Genomic DNA, 19799 nt, shown 5'->3' with positions numbered 1-19799 from the left:
ATTTACGAAGAGAGACACAGAAAAAAAAATAGGTGCAGGAGTAGGCCACGGTAGGGCGGCACGGTGTAGGGCGGTCACGGTGGCGCAGCGGTAGAGTTGCTGCCTTACAGCGAATGCAGCGCCGGAGACTCAGGTTCGATCCTGACTACGGGCGCCGTCTGCACGGAGTTTGTACGTTCTCCCCGTGACCTGCGTGGGTTTTCTCCGAGATCTTCGGTTTCCTCCCACACTCCAAAGACGTACAGGTATGTAGGGTCATTGGCTGGGCAAATGTAAAAATTGTCCCTAGTGGGTGTAGGATAGTGTTGGTGTGCGGGGATCGCTGGTCGGCATGGACCTGGTGGGCCGAATGGCCTGTTTCCGCGCTGTATCTCTAAAAAAAAATCTTTTAAAAATCGGTCCTTCGATCATCCAAAATCAGTACCCCGTTCCTGCTTTCCCCCCCATCACCCCTTGATTCCTTTAGCCCTGATTGCTAAATCTAACTCAAGGCATAACACATAACACAAGGTAAGGGAGTCAGGGGTTACGGGGAGAAGTTAGATCAGCCCATGATTGAATGGCGGAGTAGACTTGATGGGCCGAATGGCCCAATCCTGCTCCCTTCACTTATGAAAGTGCTGGAGTAGCTCAGCGGGTCAGGCAGCATCTCTGGAGAAAAGGAATAGGTGACGTTTCGGGTCAGGACCCTTCCTCATGCTCACAAGAGAGCAGGAGAGAGGAGAGGAAAGAGGAGGAGAATTTCTTCAAAGTCGGCATACCAAGTTCTGGAGTTAAACATTGAAAAGATTTTTTTTTTAAAGTTTCCTTGAAGATACATTGAGATTTTAAAAAACAAATTTGCAATTGCCCAAAACTGGTACAGAATGATGGGGCTCGGAGTAAAGTGAAAGCAAGTGCCTAGAAACAGTCCCCTGGAGCAACAGCACCTCATATTTCACTTGGGCAGCTTACACTCCAGCGGTATGAATGTTGACTTCTCCAACTTCAAGTAACCCCTGGCTTCCCATCTCTCTCTCCGTCCCGCCCCCACCCTGGTCATCGTACTAGTTTCACTGTCAACCTGCTGAGATTCACTCCTTTTATTAGTCTTTATCACCCAGCCCACAATGGACCAAGAAATGTGAGGCTATCCACTTTGGTGGTAAGAACAGGAAGGCAGATTATTATCTGAATGGTGTCAAGTTAGGAAGAGGGGAAGTACAACGAGATCTGGGTGTCCTAGTGCATCAGTCACTGAAAGGAAGCATGCAGGTACAGCAGGCGGTGAAGAAAGCCAATGGAATGTTGGCCTTCATAACCAGAGGAGTTGAGTATAGGAGCAAAGAGGTCCTTCTGCAGTTGTACAGGGCCCTAGTGAGACCGCACCTGGAGTACTGGGAGCAGTTTTGGTCTCCAAATTTGAGGAAGGACATTCTTACTATTGAGGGAGTGCAGCATAGGTTCATGAGGTTAATTCCCAGAAGTTTAGAAGGATGAGAGGGGATCTTATTGAAACATATAAGATTATTAAGGGATTGGACACGCTAGAGATAGGAAACATGTTCCCAATGTTGGGGGAGTCCCGAACCAGGGGCCACAGTTTAAGAATAAGGGGTAGGCCATTTAGAACGGAGATGAGGAAAACCTTTTTCACTCAGAGTTGTGAAGCTGTGGAACACTCTGCCTCGGAAGGCAGTGGAGGCCAATTCCCTGGATGCTTTCAAGAGAGAGCTAGGTAGAGCTTTTAATGATAGCGTAGTCAAGGGATTTGGGGTGCTGATTGTGATCAGCCATGATCACGGTGAATGGCGGTGCTGGCTCGAAGGGCCGAATGGCCTACTCCTGCATCTATTGTCTATTGTCTATAAGAACAATGAACGATGGACAATGGAGGACCTGGCATGGGGGGCCGCTGTGTATGGGCACGGGCGGGGGGGAACAAAGGGGAAACTAGCTTGGGGGGGGGGCAGGGGGAACTTGTAACATCTTTATGGGCGACTATTTGCACACCTTAGCAAGGTATGCAAGCAAAAAAATGTCACTCTGACTTGTCACATGTGACAATAAAGTTTCACTTCAATTCAGTTCAATTGTGGGCCCCACCTTTCCTTGATCATTGTTGCTTGCTTTGATCTGGGGTTTTTTTTGCATGTCTTTTATTAATTTCTTCTATGTACCTATGCAGGAAAAATGTTCCCAATGCAGGAAACATGTTCCCAATGTTGGGGGAGTCCAGAACCAGGGGCCACGCAGACTTAGAATAAAGGGGAGACCATTTAAAACTGAGGTGAGAAGGAACATTTTCACCCAGAGAGTTGTGAATTTGTGGAATTCTCTGCCACAGAGAGCAGCGGAAGCCAAATCACTGGATGGATTTAAGAGAGAGTTAGATAGAGCTCTAGGGGCTAGTGGAATCAAGGGATATGGGGAGAAGGCAGGCACGGGTTACTGATTGTGGACGATCAGCCATGATCGCAATGAATGGCGGTGCTGGCTTGAAGGGCCGAATGGCCTCCTCCTGCACCTATTTTCTAAGTTTCTATGTTACCTCTTCATTTCTCTCGGTTCCCTCTCCCCCGACTCTCAGTCTGAAGAAGGATCTCGACCCGAAACCTCACCTATTCCTTTATCTCCAGAGATGCCGCCTTGAATGGCGGTGCTGGCTCGAAGGGCCGAATGGCCTACTCCTGCACCTATTGTCTATTGACCCGCTGAGTTACTCCAGCACTTTGTTTCTAACCTTGGAGCTTTCTCCTGGTTGGCGCTTATCACCTAAGACACCACAAGCTGCATTAAGTAGAGTCAGCAGATGGCAGATTATAAAATGCACACATTCAAGACACAAGTTTAGCTAATCCATAAATCCCTCTGTGACATCAAGGTTGTTAAAGGCTTTTCACAAGTCAGTGCTCATCGTAGGAGCTGCTGATTGTCTGCATGAAATAAACCAAGGACTAAAAACAAAATTTTAATTTGCACTTTCATCAACTTCCCTGTGGTACCAAATGTCACCTTTTGACAGCACTGGGCCTGTAGTCGCTGGAGTTTAGAAGGATGAAGGGGGACCTCTTATAAACTTACCGAAATGTTAAAAGTCCTGGATAGAGTGGATTTGGAGAGGATGTTTCCACTGGTGGGAGAGTCTGGGACCAGAGGTCGTAGCCTCAGAGTAAAAGGACGTTCCTTTAGGAAAGAGATGAGGAGGAATTGCTCAATGGGGAGAAGGCGGGAGAATGGGGTTGAGAGGCTGAGATAGATCAGCCATGATTGAATGGCGGAGTAGACTCGATGGGCCGAATGGCCTAATTTTATATCAGTTATGAAGTTATTAATAGACAATAGACAATAGGTGCAGGAGGAGGCCATTCGGCCCTTCGAGCCGGCACCGCCATTCAATGTGATCATGGCTGATCATGTGATCATGGCTGATTAAGCCTTCATTGTTTAGCACAGAACTGGTTGGAGCAGAGTTAAAAACGTGAAATTCCACCGTGGTCAGCGTTGTTTTGTAACAGAATGCCTCGCCTGAAAGAGCAGACATGGTGGTGCGAGCCGGGGAAAAGAGGAGTGATACACACTCACAGTAATTGAGAACGATCTGCCACGATCACATTGAATGGCGGTGCTGGCTCGAAGGGCCGAATGGCCTCCTCCTGCACCTATTGTCTATTGTCTATTGTCTATAATATCGCAGTGTGTGGGTACATAATGGGATATGACCAAAGCTGAGTTGAAATCTCAGTGGGATGGAGCTGTTCCCAAACCAAGCTGTGATGCATCCCGATAATAATGCTGAGAGGCATGTCCACAGCCGGCTGTGGCAACGAATATTCCACAGATTCACCACCCTCCGACTACAGAAATTCTGCCTCATCTTCTTTCTAAAGTCATGTCCATTAATTCTGAGGCTGTGCCCTCTGGTCAATGGACAATAGGTGCAGGAGGAGGCCAATCGGCCCTTCGAGCCAGCACCGCCATTCACTGTGATCATGGCTGATCATCCACAATCAGTACCCCATTCCTGCCTTCTCCCCATATCCCTTGACTTCCCTTGACTCCGTTAGATAGAGCACCACAAGTGTTCGACCCGAAACGTCGCCCATTCCTTCTCTCCTGAGATGCTGCCTGACCTGCTGAGTTACTCCAGCATTTTGTGAATAAATACCTTCAATTTGTACCAGCATCTGCAGTTATTTTCTTATATGTCTGCGCTATCTAACTCTCTCTTGAAAGCATCCAGAGAATTGGCCTCCACTGCCTTCTGAGGCAGAGAATTCCATAGATTCACAACTCTCTGACTGAAAAGGTTTTTCCTCATCTCCGTTCTAAATGGCCTACCCCTTATTCTTAAACTGTGGCCCCTGGTTCTGGACTCCCCCAACATTGGGAACATGTTTCCTGCCTCTAGCGTGTCCAATCCCTTAATAATCATACGTTTCATAGAAACATAGAAAATATACCATTCGCTTTCTTCACTGCCTGCTGCACCTGCATGCCTACTTTCAATGACTGGTGCACCATGACACCCAGGTCACGTTGCATCTCCCCTTTTCCTAATTGGCCACCATTCAGGTAATACTCTGCTTTCCTGTTCTTGCCGCCAAAGTGGATAACCTCACATTTATCCACATTATATTGCATCTGCCATGCATTTGCCCACTCTCCTAATCTATCCAAGTCACTCTGCAGCCTCCTAGCATCCTCCTCGCAGCTAACACTGCCACCCAGCTTCGTGTCATCCGCAAACTTAGAGATGTTGCATTCAATTCCCTCGTCCAAATCATTAATATATATTGTAAATAACTGGGGTCCCAGCACTGAGCCTTGCGGTACCCCACTAGTCACTGCCTGCCATTCTGAAAAGGACCCGTTTATTCCTACTCTTTGCTTCCTGTCCGCCAACCAATTCTCTATCCACCTCAACACTGAACCCCCAATACCATGTGCTTTAAGTTTGTACCCCAATCTCCTCTGTGGGACTTTGTCGATAAGTTTCAATAAGATCCCCCCCATCCTTCTAAATTCCAGTGTGTACAAGCCCAGTCGCTCCATTACAATGGTCCCATTGACACTGTGGACTGGTTCCCGTACAGTTATCCAATGTAGGTAGTAGACTGTAGGTTCCAGATCGGGACTGATTGGGCAACTCCAAGGTTGCACTGGTGAAATCCACAGCAATCATAACCTTCAGTAAGTAGCACTAAAAATATTTGTGCCTCTATTTAATACTCCCTATACCTGCCTGTTCAGCTAATTTTGTTCAGATTGCAATAATAGTATTAAATAAATGGGGACTGAACATCAGAGGCTTAAAGAAGAAAACAGATGCTGAGCCAAGAAGCAGTTTAAAGCCCTTGTCAGACTAACGGTCTTAAAGTGACACTAATCGCAACCAGCAGGTCAGGCATCATCTCAGGAGAGAAGGAATGGGTGACGTTTCGGGTCGAGACCCTTCTTCAGTCTGAAGAAAGGTCTTGACCTGAAACGTCACCCATTCCTTCTCCCCTGAGATGCTGCCTGACCCGCTGAGTCACTCCAGCATTTTGTGTCTACCTTCGATTTGAACCAGCATCTACAGTTATTTTTCCTACACTGATCGCAACCAGGTACAATCGTACGGCACGGTGGCGCAGCAGGAGAGTTGCTGCCTTACAGCTCCAGAGACCCCGGTTCGATCCTGACTACGGGTGCTGTCTGTGCGGTGTTTGTACGTTCTCCCCGTGATCACGTGGGTTTTCTCCAGGTACTCTGGTTCCCTCCCACACTCCAATGACTTGCGGATTTGTAGGCTAATTGGCTTCTGGAGATTGTCCCAAATGTGTAGGACAGAACTAGAGTACGGGCGATCGTTGGTCGTTGGCAAAGGGCCTGTTTCCACACTGTATCCCTGAACTAAACTAAAACTAAAAGTTAAAAATGGCTTTTGAAAACAGAGAAGGATAAGTGTGTGGGAAATGACTGACATGACAGAAATCAAAGGTATTTATTTCACAAAATGCTGGAGTAACTCAGCAGGTCAGGCAGCATCTCAGGAGAGAAGGAATGGGTGACGTTTCGGGTCGAGACCCTCCTTCAGACTGATGTCAGGGGGGCGGGACAAAGGAAGGATATAGGTGGAGACAGGGAGATAGAGGGAGAACTGGGAAGTGGGAGGGGAAGAGAGGGACAGAGGAACTATCTAAAGTTGGAGAAGTCAATGTTCATACCACTGGTCTGCAAGCTGCCCAAGCGAAATATGAGGTGCTGTTCCTTCAATTTTATATACCGCTGGGCTGCAATGATGACATGCATTACAGAAATGATGGTTCTTGACTATATTTGTGTTTCTTTCTATGTTTTCTTTATCTGCTTCTGACTTAAGCATTAAGAGTAGGCACAACAAGCTTTGGCTTACACCTTTCTTGTTGGTCAGAAAATATCGTGTATGATTATATTTTTTATTTTTGATAAAATGATTTCGCACTATTGGACTTTCACAACTGTGTGGTCAATCTGTTGTATTGCATTGACTGGAAAATAAATAAATAAATAGATGGGTAGATAAATAAATAAGGAGTATAAGAAAATAACTGCAGATGCTGGTACAAATCGATTTATTCACAAAATGCTGGAGTAACTCAGCAGGTCAGGCAGCATCTCGGGAGAGAAGGAATGGGTGACGTTTCGGGTCGAGACCCTTCTGAAGAAGACCCTGAAGAAGGGTCTCGACCTGAAACGTCACCCATTCCTTCTCTCCCGAGATGCTGCCTGACCTGCTGAGTTACTCCAGCATTTTGTGAATAAATAAATAAATAAGGAAATAAGTAGATAGATAGATAGATAGATAGATAGATAGATAGATAGATAGATAGATAGATAGATAGATAGATAGATAGATAGATAGATAGATAGATAGATAGATAGATAAGTAAATAAATAAAAGTGTTGATTACCTCAGCTGCTTTAAGAACTCCACGTCACAGCTGCCGTTGATGAGCTTGATAAACTCCTCATAGGAAGGCGCGTAAGTATAGGCCTTCTTGTGGTGCTCAATCACCTGCTCCCTGCGCTCCATCTGGGTCAGCAGCATTCGATTAATGTAGTCTGGGTCACTCAGCAGCTCCACCATCGGCTTTAAAACTGTGAACAACAACAGACACACAATGGTCGGGCTGTGGGTAGTATTGTAGAGCAGAGCGATCTAGGAGTGCAGGTCCATGGTTCCTCGAACATGGAGATCGGGTGGTCAAAAAGGCGTTTGGCACATTGCCCTTCATCGGTCAATGGACAATAGACAATAGGTGCAGGAGGAGGCCATTCGGCCCTTCGAGCCAGCACCGCCATTCAATGTGATCATGGCTGATCATTCTCAATCAGTACTCCGTTCCTGCCTTCTCCCCATACCCCCTGACTTCGCTATCATTAATATAAGAAAATAACTGCAGATGCTGGTACAAATCGATTTATTCACAAAATGCTGGAGTAACTCAGCAGGTCAGGCAGCATCTCGGGAGAGAAGGAATGGGTGACGTTTCGGGTCGAGACCCTTCTTCAGATAGAGCTCTATCATTAAGAGCTCTATCTAGCTCTCTCTTGAATGCATTCAGAGAATTGGCCTCCACTGCCTTCTGAGGCAGAGAATTCCACAGATTCACAACTCTCTGACTGAAAAAGTTTTTCCTCATCTCCGTTCTAAATGGCCTACCCCTTATTCTTAAACTAATAGGTGACGTTTCAGGTCGGAACGTCTGAGGGAATGGCGAGATGTGGATGATGTGCAGGCAGATAAGAGTTACTTTTGTCGTCATGTTCGGTACAGACATTACAGGCCAAAGAGCCTGCTCCTGTGCTGTGCTGTGCTGCAATGTTCCATAGACATAAGGTGCTGGAGTATCTCAGCGGGTCAGGCAGCATCTCTGGAGAAAAAGAATAGGTGACGTTTCAGATCGGAACTTGTGGAATTCTCTGCCACAGAAGGTAGTGGAGGCCAATTCACTGGATGAATTTAAAAGAGAGTTAGATAGAGCTCTTGGGTCGAGTTGAATCAAGGGATATGGGGAGAAGGGTTACTGATTGTGGATGATTAGCCATGATCACAATGAATGGCGGTGCTGGCTCGAAGGGCCAAATGGCCTCCTGCTGCACCAATTTTCTACGTTTTCTATGTCTGTTTTCTATGGAACTCTTTTTCGCACTGAAAGTAGAGGGTTTCCTCTACTTTCACTCTGAAGAAGGGTTCCGACCTGAAACGTCACCACACATCACGGGTCAGGCAGCATTCTCTGAAGAACATGGATAGGTGACATTTCAGGTCGCCATGTGCTCCAGAGATGCTGCCTGACCCGCTGAGTTACTCCAGCACTCTGTGAAACGTCAACTATCCATGTTCTCCAGAGATGCTGCCTGACCCGCTGAGTTACTCCAGCACTCTGTGAAACGTCACCTATCCATGTTCTCCAGAGATGCTGCCTGACCCGCTGAGTTACTCCAGCACTTAACCTAAGACCCAAGACCTTAACCTAATTAATCTATGAAGAAGGGTCTCGGCCCGAAACGTCATCTATTCCTTTTCTCCAGAGATGCTGCCTGACCCGTTGAGTTACTCCAGCACTCTGTGTTTATCTTCGGAATAAAGCAGCATCTGCAGTTCCTTCCTTCACTGTACTCGTCCATGTTCGAAGTAGAAAATTAATGGGAATTCAATTCCAATTGAATTTCCATAACCTTTTGCATTAATTTACAGAAAAACATCACACTGGATGCAAACCTAATGACAAAATTGAACGTCTCCTCAGAGGAATATCAATACTAATTGGAGCTTCCAAGATTTGTCTGTGTTTACAACCCTCGATGGCAGCTTTGACCCTGAATTAAGCCTTTGAGTGCAACAGCCCTGACCTACATGCTGCCAACATTATGGGTTAATTTTGCGCTGTTTGATGAACTAATGGGTGATTTCTTACAATCCATATTTCACTAAGACACATGCAGGTTTGTATGTTAATTGGCTTGGTCTAAATGGAAATTTTCCCCAGTGTGTGTGTAGGATAGTGCTCGTGTGCGGGGTTCGCTGGTCTGCGCGGACCCGGTGGGCCGAAGGGCCTGTTTCCGCGCTGTATCTCTAAACCAAACCAAACCAAACTAAACTAAAGAAGAAAATCAATAACCGGGCGGCACGGTGGCGCAGTGGTAGAATTGCTGCCTTACAGCGAATGCAGCGCCGGAGACTCAGGTTCGATCCTGACTACGGGAGAGTTTGTACGTTCTCCCCGTGACCTGCGTGGGTTTTCTCCGAGATCTTCGGTTTCCTCCCACACTCTTTTGAATCAAATTTTAATTAAGTTTATTGTATGAATATTACATTATTTAAAAAGTAATTTACCATTCCTCTCCTGAGATGCTGCCTGATCCGTTGAGTTACTCCAGCATTTTGTGATACGTGAATATGAATGTCAGAGGCATTTAAAAAATATGCAAGCAATTCAGAGATGCTGAGTTGGGGGATGAAACAGTGTTAGTGTTTCAGGTTGAAGACCGGTCATTAAACCTGGGAAAGTGCAGAAACAGATGTGCACTATGGCTCAGATATCCAGAGATGCTGCCTGAGCCGTTGCGTTACTCCAGCATTTTGTGTCTTCTTTGGTGTAACGCAGCATCTGCAGTTACTTCTTACACATACGTTTGAAACAAGATGAGGACACTAGGAACTACAGAGGCTGCTTTACAAAAAAATAAGACAGGATGCTGGAGTAACTCCTCGGGTCAGGCAGCATCTCTGGAGAACATGGATATGTGACGTTTCACAGAGTGCTGGAGTAACTCAGCGGGTCAGGCAGCATCTCTGGAGAACATGGATAGGTGACGTTTCACAGAGTGCTGGAGTAACTCAGCGGGTCAGGCAGCATCTCTGGAGAACATGGATAGGTGACGTTTCACAGAGTGCTGGAGTAACTCCTCGGGTCAGGCAGCATCTCTGGAGAAAAGGAATGGGTGACGTTTCTGGTTGAGATCCTTCTTCCTTGGAGAATGTGTCACCTATCCATGTTTTCTAGAAATGCTGCCTGACCGGCTGTAGTTACTCCTGCGGATTCACTGGAATTAGAAGGATGAGAGGGGATCTTATCGAAACATATAAGATTATTAAGGGGTTGGACACATTAGAGGCAGGAAACATGTTCCCAATGTTGGGGGAAGTCCAGAACCAGGGGCCACAGTTTAAGAATAAGGGGTAGGCCATTTAGAACGGAGATGAGGAAAAACTTTTTCAGTCAGAGAGTTGTGAATCTGTGGAATTCTCTGCCTCAGAAGGCAGTGGAGGCCAATTCTCTGAATGCATTCAAGAGAGGGCTAGCTAGAGCTCTTAAGGATAGCGGAGTCAGGGGTTATGGGGAGAAGGCAGGAACGGGGTACTGATTGAGAATGATCAGCCATGATCACATTGAATGGTGGTGCTGGCTCGAAGGGCCGAATGGCCTACTCCTACACCTATTGTCTATTGTCTATTGTCTATTGTCTATTGATAGGTGACGTTTCACAGAGTGCTGGAGTAACTCAGCGGGTCAGGCAGCATCTCTGGAGAAAAGGAATGGGTGACGTTTCCGGTTGAGATCCTTCTTCCTTAGAGAATGTGTCACCTATCAATGTTCTCTAGAGATGCTGCCTGACAGGCTGTAGTTACTCCTGCACTTTGACTTTAAGTCGGGTGGCACAGCGGTAGAGTTGCTGCCTTACAGTGCCAGCACCAAAGACCTAGGGTCGATCCTGACTACGGGCGCTGTCCGCACGGAGTTTGTACGTTCTCCCTGCGACCTGCGTAGGTTCTCCCCGAGATCTTAGGTTTCTCCCCACACTCGAAAGACGCACAGGTTTTTTGGCTAATTGGTTTAGTGTAAATGTAAATGGTCCCCAAGATAGTGTTAGTGTGCGGGGATTGCTGTCCGGCGCGGACTGGGAGGGCCTCAGGGCCTCTAGCCTGAAGACTAAATTAAATTAAACCAAACTAAAAAGTGAGAAGCAAAACGGTAATAGAAACATAGAAACATAGAAAATAGGTGCAGGAGTAGGCCATTCGGCCCTTCGAGCTTGCACCGCCATTCAATATGATCATGGCTGATCATCCAACTCAGTATCCCGTACCTGCCTTCTCTCCATACCCCCTGATCCCTTTAGCCACAAGGGCTACATCTAACTCCCTCTTAAATATAGCCAATGAACTGGCCTCAACTACCTTCTGTGGCAGAGAATTCCACAGATTCACCACTCTCTGTGTGAAAAAAAACTTTCTCATCTCGGTCCTAAAAGACTTCCCCCTTTTCCTTAAACTGTGACCCCTTGTTCTGGACTTCCCCAACATCGGCAACAGGCTGCGGGAGGAGATGTCTTTTGACGACAAGAGGCAAAGCATCGGGAACAATCTTCCTGCATCTAGCCTGTCCAACCCCTTAAGAATTTTGTAAGTTTCTATAAGATCCCCCCTCAATCTTCTAAATTCCAGCGAGTACAAGCCGAGTCTATCCAGTCTTTCTTCATATGAAAGTCCTGCCATCCCAGGAATCAATCTGGTGAACCTTCTCTGTACTCCCTCTATGGCAAGAATGTCTTTCCTCAGATTAGGAGACCAAAACTGTGCGCAATACTCCAGGTGTGGTCTCACTAATGCCCTGTAATGGTTTGACTGTGCTTTCTCCATCGCTGCTCCCACCCTATGGAACTCACTACCTCAAACCGTCAGAGACTCCTCCACACTCACCACATTCAAAACATCACTGAAGTCTCACCTGTTCAGTACTGCCTTCAACCACTGAAGGTCACCCCACCTTCTGTCTCCTTTCTCTGTTTGTTTACTTATTTATCTATTTATTCACTTCCCTATGTTCTCTAAATCCCTGTAAAGCGTGTTTGAGTATATGAAAAGCGCTATATAAATGTAATGTATTATTATTATTATTATTCAGCTGCAGTTCCACAGGACCCTTGCACGTACCTTTCATGGCTAATATTTCAGCGAGGACAATCCGCAGGCTGCGGGAGGAGATGTCTTTTGACGACAAGAGGCAAAGTACCAGGACCCGCGAGCACATCTGCAGGAACTGGTCCTCGTGTTTGCAGCTCTTCAAGCACGGGTGCAGGGGAAAGGGTTTCGGTTGTTGCTCCTCTTGCCTAAAAAAAAAGGAATCAGGCAACGTTAAACAACGTTAGACATACTTCATACCTTGGGGAACAATCCTCAATTTAAAAAATAGACAAAGTGCAAAGGAGGGACCGTCGAGAGGGGGGGGGGCATCTAGTGCGAGGGGGTGCTGACGAGAGAGAGGGGGAACTGTCTGGTGCGAGGAGGGGCCGTCTAGAGAGAGGGGGACTGGTAAAAGCTTGGAGTAGGGCCACGGAGAGCTACTTGATGGCGGCAGCCAGAAGATAGAACTGTTCGGTGAACTTTAGTAACTTTGTCACTCCAGAAACATGGCGACTTGTGTACTGCCTTAGTGAGGGCTGCTGTGTGATTTTACCGGGTTGTACGCGATACAAAGCATTCTACTGCATCCAGGTACATGTGACAATAACGTGTAGGAAAGAACTGCAGATGCTGGTTTAAATCGGAGGTGGACACAAAATGCTGGAGTAACTCAGCGGGTCAGGCGGCATCTCGGGAGAGAGAAGGAATGGGTGACCTTTTAGGGTCGAGACCCTTCTTCAGACTGATGTCAGGGGAGGGGGCGTACCAACCCGCTTCCCGACCCGGGCGGCCCCCATTGGTGGAGCGGGAGCACGTGGCCGCTGGCTGGGTGAGGTCATGTGGGGCGCGGGGCGGTGACGTCACCTTGTCCCGTATTTGGGAGTGATATAGTTGGCAAGGCGGCACGGTGGCGCAGCGGTAGAGTTGCTGCCTTACAGCGAATGCAGCGCCGGAGACTCAGGTTCGATCCTGACTACGGGCGCCGTCTGTACGGAGTTTGTACGTTCTCCCCGTGACCTGCGTGGGTTTTCTCCGAGATCTTCGGTTTCCTCCCACACTCCAAAGACGTACAGGTATGTAGGCTAATTGACTGGGTAAATGTAAAAATTGTCCCTAGTGTGTGTAGGATAGTGTTAATGTGTGGGGATCGCTGGGCGGCACGGACTAGGTGGGCCGAAGGGCCTATTTCCACGCTGTATCTCTAAATCTAAATCTAAATCTAAACCCTAGTTGTAACACCGCCTCCAAATAAACTCCATCAACTGAGGTGGCGCAACGGCAGAGCTGCTGCCTTATGGCACCAGAGACACGGGCTCGATCCTGACCACGGGTGCTTGTCTGTACAGTGTTTGTACGTTCTCCCCGTGACCTGCGTGGGTTTTCTCCGGGTGCTCCGGGTTCCTCCCACACTCCAAAGACACACAGGTTTGTAAGTTAATTTGGCTTAGGTAAAAATTGTAAATTGTTCCTGTTGTGCAGGATAATGCTAGTGTACGGGGTGATCGCTGGTGGGTGCGGACTCGGTGGGCCTGTTTCCGCGCTGCATCTCTAAACTAAACTAACTCATATCCCTCCCGTAAGCTAGGGTACTGTCCGATTCACCTCAACCCCATTGTGGACATTGGACTTTGTCTCTGGAACTGATGCGCTACAATGCTGAGAACTATACACCGTATCTTCCCCTTTGCTCTATCTATTGTACTTGAGTTTGACGTGATTGTACTTATGTATGATGTATCTGATCTGCTTGGATTGCATGCAAAGCGAAGGTTTTCACTGTACCTCAGTACAGGTGACGTTAATGAACCTGAACCTAAACCTCAGCATGCATGGCACTTCTCCAATGTGGGCTTTCCGTTTATCTGTACAAAACAGTCAACTTAGTGCTTCAGTTTCAGTTTAGTTTAGAGATACAGCACGTAATCAGGCCCTTCGACCCACCGAGTCTGCTCCAACCAGCGATCCCCGCACATTAACGCTATCCTACACACACTGGGGACAATTTACAATTTTACCAAGCCAATTAACATGCAAACCTGCACGTCTTTGGAGTGTGGGAGGGAACTGGAGCGCCCGGAGAAAACCCACGCAGGTCACGGGGAGAACGTGCAAACTTCATACAGACAGCGCCCGTAGTCGGGATGGAACCCGGGTCTCTGGCGCTGTAATCTTTGGTAAAGAACAGCATATGCATTTCTTTGTTTCTACTGAATATTATTAAAGAGTTATGTGCTCATGAGGTCATAAAGTCATGAGGAATAGGAATCGAATTGGGCCATTCAACACATCGTCTACGCAGCCATTCAATCATGGCTGATCTATCTCTCCCTCCTAACCCCATTCTCCTGCCTTCTCCCCATAACCTCTGACATCTGTGCTAATCAAGAATCTATCTATCTCTGCCTTAAAAATATCCACTGACTTGGCCTCCACAGCCTTCTGTGGTAAAGAATTCCATAGGTTCACCGCCCTCTGACTAAAGAAAGTTCATAGAAACATAGAAAATAGGTGCAGGAGGAGGCCATTCAGCCCTTCGAGCCAGCACCGCCATTCATTGTGATCATGGCTGATCGTCCCCAATCAATACCCCGTGCCTGCCTTCTCCCCATATCCCTTGCTTCCCCTAGAGCTCTATCTAACTCTCTCTTAAATCAATCCAGTGATTCTGCTTCCACTGCCCTCTGTGGCAGAGAATTCCACAAATTCACAACTCTCTGGGTGAAAAAGTTTTTTCTCACCTCAGTTTTAAATGGCCTCCCCTTTATTCTAAGACTTGCCCAACATTGTGAACATTTTTCCTGCATCTAGCTTGTCCAGCCCTTTTATAATTTTATATGTTTCCATAAGATCCCCTCTCATCCTTCTAAACTCCTCATCGTCCTTCCTAAAAGAATGTCCTTTAATTCTGAGGCTGTGCCCTCTGGTCCTAGACTCTCCCACTAGTGGAAACATCCTCTCCACATCCACTCTGACCAAACCTTTCAATATTCTGTACGTTTCAACGAGGTCCCCCCTCATCCTTCTAAACTCCAGCGAGTACAGGCCCAGTGCCGACAAACGCTCATCATAGGTTAACCCACTCATTCCTGGGATCATTCTTGTGAACCTCCTCTGGGCCCTCTCCAGAGCCAGCACGTCCTTCCTCAGACATGTTGATTTTCACAAAATTTTCAGGACTTGGTGAAGTCCAAGAGAATAGTTTGAATATAATGTACCTTGAATATATATTATGCTTCCAGGAACAATAATAGCTAAGTACATTTATATTTGCATTTTTTGATTAATGCAGGTGTACAATACTTCCATACACCTGCATCTGCTGTTCCTTCTGATGCAATATTTCCTGGACTAGATTTTAAAATATCTGTCTCATTTTCACTCAGACCTACGCCTCTACTAAACCATGCATTTGGGTCATGAGCCAGTCTAGCTGCCAAAACCTGGCCCTCATTACTGAAGAACACCAAATTTACATACAAATAATGTGAGCTCAGAAAAAAAAGAGTCCAAAGGCAAATTCTGAGTAAATAAGAGTTTCAAAAGAAATCACAAGGAGAATCTGCAAAACACTGCAGGATATTTAATTTCTTATCCACGAGGAAACCAGTGATTTTAGAGGCAGGAAACATGTTCCCAAAGTTGGGGGAGTCCAGAACAAGGGGCCACAGTTTAAGAATAAGGGGTAGGCCATTTAGAACGGAGATGAGGAAAAACTTTTTCAGTCAGAGAGTTGAGAATCTGTGCAATTCTCTGCCTCAGAAGGCAGTGGAGGTCAATTCTCTGGATGCATTCAAGGGATAGCTAGATAGAGCTCTTAAGGATAGCAGAGTCAGGGGGTATAGGGAGAAGGCAGGAACAGGGTACTGCCCCAACATTGGGAACATGTTTCCTGCCTCTAACGTGTCCAACCCCTTAATAATCTTATACGTTTCGATAAGATCCCCTCTCATCCTTCTAAATTCCAGTGTATACAAGCCCAGTCGCTCCAGTCTTTCAACATACGACAGTCCCGCCATTCCGGGAATTAACCTAGTAAACCTACGCTGCACGGCCTCAATAGCAAGAATATCCTTCCTCAAATTTGGAGACCAAAACTGCACACAGTACTCCAGGTGCGGTCTCACTAGGGCCCTGTACAACTGCAGAAGGACCTCTTTGCTCCTATACTCAACTCCTCTTGTTATGAAGGCCAACATTCCATCGGCTTTCTTCACTGCCTGCTGTACCTGCATGCTTCCTTTCAGTGACTGATGCACTAGGACGCCCAGATCTCGTTGTACGTCCCCTTTTCCTAACTTGACACCATTCAGATAATACTCTGCCTTCCTATTCTTACCACCTCTACGTCTTTGGAGTGTGGGAGGAAACCGGAACACCCTGAGGGAACCCACGCAGGTCACGGGGGAGAAGGTACAAACTCCGTACAGGCAGCACCCGTAGTCGGGATGGAACCCGGGTCTCTGGCGCTGCGAGGCAGCGACTCTACCGCTGTGCCACCGTGCCGCCCATGAGCGCGCGCACACGTGTGCATCTGGAACTGATCTTTTACCTTGAGTTTGCCGCCTTGAGGTCGCAGAAGTGGAGGAGTACTGTCCGTACAACATCGTTACAGACAATCTTCACGATGTCAATGTTGCCCAGCCGCACTCTCAGCTGCTTGGCCAGCTCCCAGAAGTCCTCCGACAGCATCTGGTGCAGGTGCCCCTCATCTTGACTGATCTTTGCGTACCAGGAAACGATGTAGTCCCTGTAGCTGTAGTCGAACACTGGAAAACAAAACATGCAAAGAGCGAGATCGCTATGGATGCTGTACACTTTTAGTTATGTTTGGCTTAGAGGTACACAGCGGAAACAGGCCCTTCGGCCCACCAGATCCGCGCCGATCCCCACGCACTCACGTTACCCTACACACACGACGGACAATTTACATTTATACCAAACCAATTAACAGCACCTCATATTTCGCTTGGGCAGTTTACACCACAGTGGTATGAACATTGACTTCTCAACTTCAGATAGTCCCTGCTTTCCCTCTCTATCCCCTCCCCCTTCCCAGTTCTCCCACTAGTCTTCCTGTCTCCGACTACATCCTTTCTTTGCCCCGCCCCCTCCTCTGACTCTCGAGACCATAGACAATTATACCGAGCCAATTAACCTACAAACCTGTGTAGGAAAGAAACCAGCAGATGCTGGTTTAAATCGAAGGTAGACACAAAATGCTGGAGTAACTCAGCGGGTCAGGCAGCGTCTCTGGAGAGAAGGAATGGGTGACATTTCGGGTCGAGACTCTTCTTCAGACTGAAGAAGGGTCTCGACCCGAAACGTCAGTTTCAGTCTGAAGAAGGGTCTCGACCCGAAACGTCACCCATTCCTTCTCTCCAGAGATGCTGCCTGACCCGCTGAGTTACTCCAGCATTTTGTGTCTACCTTCGGTTTTAACCAGCATCTGCAGATTTTTTTCCTACACAACCTACAAACCTGTACGTCTGAGGAATGTGGGAGGAAACTAAAGATCTCGGAACATTATTCCCTTATCATGTATCTGTGCACTGTAAACGGCTCGATTGTAATCATGTATAGTCTTTCAGCTGACTGGATAGCACGCAACAAAAGCTTTTCACTGTACCTCGGTACACGTGACAACAAACTAAACTAATACAGGGGTAACCGTCATGTTCCCCTTTGATTGTCCTGAGCAGACAGAAGAAAACACAGTCTTCAAGCTAGCGTCTAATGGAGAGCCAAGCAGCATCAACATGGGATCCTCAGGACTTCATTCCAATTATGTGGCAAAAAGCAAAGCACGGTGGCGCAGCGGTAGAGTTGCTGCCTTACAGCGAATGCAGCGCCGGAGACTCAGGTTCGATCCTGGCTACGGGCGCCGTCTGTACGGAGTTTGTACGTTCTCCCCGTGACCTGCGTGGGTTTTCTCGGAGATCTTCGGTTTCCTCCCACACTCCAAAGACATGCAGGTATGTAGGTTAATTGGCTGGGCAAATGTAAAAATTGTCCCTAGTGGGTGTAGGATAGTGTTAGTGTGCGGGGATCGCTGGGCGGCGCGGACCCGGTGGGCCGAAGGGCCTGTTTCTGCGCTGTATCTCTAAATCTAAAATCTAAAAAAAATTCTGCTCATATTTTTGAGCTCCCTTTAGAGTTTAGACATACAGTGCGGAAACAGGCCCTTCGGCCCACCGAGTCCGTGTTGACCAACAATCACCCCACATGCCAGCATTAACCTCCACACACCAGGGACAATTTACAGTTATACCAAGTCAAGTAGCCTTCAAACCTGTACGTCTTTAGAGTGTGGGAGGAAACCGAAGATCTCGGAGAAAACCCACGCAGGTCACGGGGAGAACGTACAAACTCCGTACAGGCAGCACCCGTAGTCGGAATCGAACCCGGGTCTCTGGCGCTGTAAGGCAGCAACTCTACCGCAGCGCCACCGCGCCGCCCACTTGAAGAACAAAACTACAAAATGTGTTTTAGAAATGAATCATTTTATAAACTTCATAGGTAATATAATTCAACTGGGTAATGCTGAAGAAATCAAGTCTGAACTATCCTATTAACAACTAAAGAGCAGTCCTGAGCTGCCATCGACCTTATTGGAGGCCCTCAGACTATCTATGATCGGATTTTACTAGACTTTATCTTGCACTAAACGTTATTCATGTTATTCCCTTGATCATGTGTCTGTACACTGTGAATGTCTCAATTGTAATCATGTATTGTCTTTCTGCTGACCGGTTGGCACGCAACAAAAGCTTTTCACTGTACCTCGGTACACGTGACAATAAACAAAACTCAAACTCAAACCGAAACAGAGACTTGGCCTGAAATATCACCGATCAATGTTCGACAGAGATGCTGCCTAACCTGCTGAGTTACTCCAGCACTTGATGTCTTTTTCTGGTAAACCTGCATCTGTAGTTCCCTTTGTCTCCATTTTTACTTTTAATGCTGATCTAATATAAACTACATCTATGTCAAAGAGAATCTACGCCGACTTAGAAAGTCTGAAGAAGGGTCTCATCCCGAAAAATCACCTATTCCTTTTTTCCAGAGACGCTGCCTGACCCATTGAGTTACTCCAACTTTTTGTGTCTATCTTAGAATGTAAGTGTAATGAACTGACTAATGGGGTGGCTGGCCGTGAATAACTGTTATGCTGCTGTCTTTATTTGCCGCAACTACATCTACATACTAAAACTCTCGTTTGTTTGTTTGTTTGTTTGTTCCTGAACTACAGCCAAAACGGTACACGAAAGCGCGACAATGTTAGGCCCACCTTACTCACCGTCATCCCTTTGGTGCCAATGGAAGAAGTTTCATTGAAATCGGTGTTATATTTTTTAAGTTATTCACATTTTAAAGTTTAAATCTTAGGGAGGGAGGGGGGGAGGGAGGGAGGGAGGGATGGAGGGAGAGGGGTGGAGGGAGGGGGGGAGGAGGGAGGAAAAGGGGGGTTGAGGGGGATGAAGTGTAGGGAGGGGAGGGGGGAGAGGAAGGGGGAAGAGAGCAGGAGGGGAGGGGTTTAGGGGGGAGGGGGGGAGGGGGAGAGGGAGAGGGGAGAGTGCTGCACCAATGCAGGAGAGGTTTGGGCCCAATGGGTCCTCTTGGTCTAGTATCACACTACAGCCTGGTTTCTGTCACTGCTTTCAATGTCACGGGGCTGTCAGCCTGCAATTGTTATACATCAGGATTAACGTTGAATCATTGAACTGTTACAGCGAGAAGGAAACTATAAATATACACGTTCACTCTAATTTGACTTTATTCTCTCCGTATTGTTATCAAGTCTCCCAGATCCTACTACTGTCCAAAATATTAATGGTTCAATACTGCTTTACTGTCATGTGTGCACTGCACAGTGAAATTATGG

General features: G+C 47.1%; 1 protein-coding gene across 2 annotated transcripts in view; it reads right to left on the bottom strand.

Annotated features, from left to right (window-relative positions):
* Positions 1–19799, bottom strand: part of snx25 (sorting nexin 25) — a 204173-nt gene that overhangs the window by 103205 nt on the left and 81169 nt on the right. For both annotated transcript variants that reach the window (XM_078396686.1, XM_078396687.1), the window contains exons 5-7: positions 16464–16680; positions 11945–12120; positions 6915–7101 (exon numbers count right to left, since the gene is read on the bottom strand). In XM_078396686.1, the coding sequence (XP_078252812.1) occupies positions 6915–7101; positions 11945–12120; positions 16464–16680 (580 nt within the window). The remainder of the gene's footprint in view (positions 1–6914; positions 7102–11944; positions 12121–16463; positions 16681–19799) is intronic.

This window comes from Rhinoraja longicauda, chromosome 3 (genome assembly GCF_053455715.1).
Source record: "Rhinoraja longicauda isolate Sanriku21f chromosome 3, sRhiLon1.1, whole genome shotgun sequence".
NCBI classification, from domain to species: domain Eukaryota; kingdom Metazoa; phylum Chordata; class Chondrichthyes; order Rajiformes; family Arhynchobatidae; genus Rhinoraja; species Rhinoraja longicauda.
The sequence above is the reverse complement of the archived record's forward strand: the minus strand, read 5'-3'. Positions and strand labels throughout refer to the sequence as shown.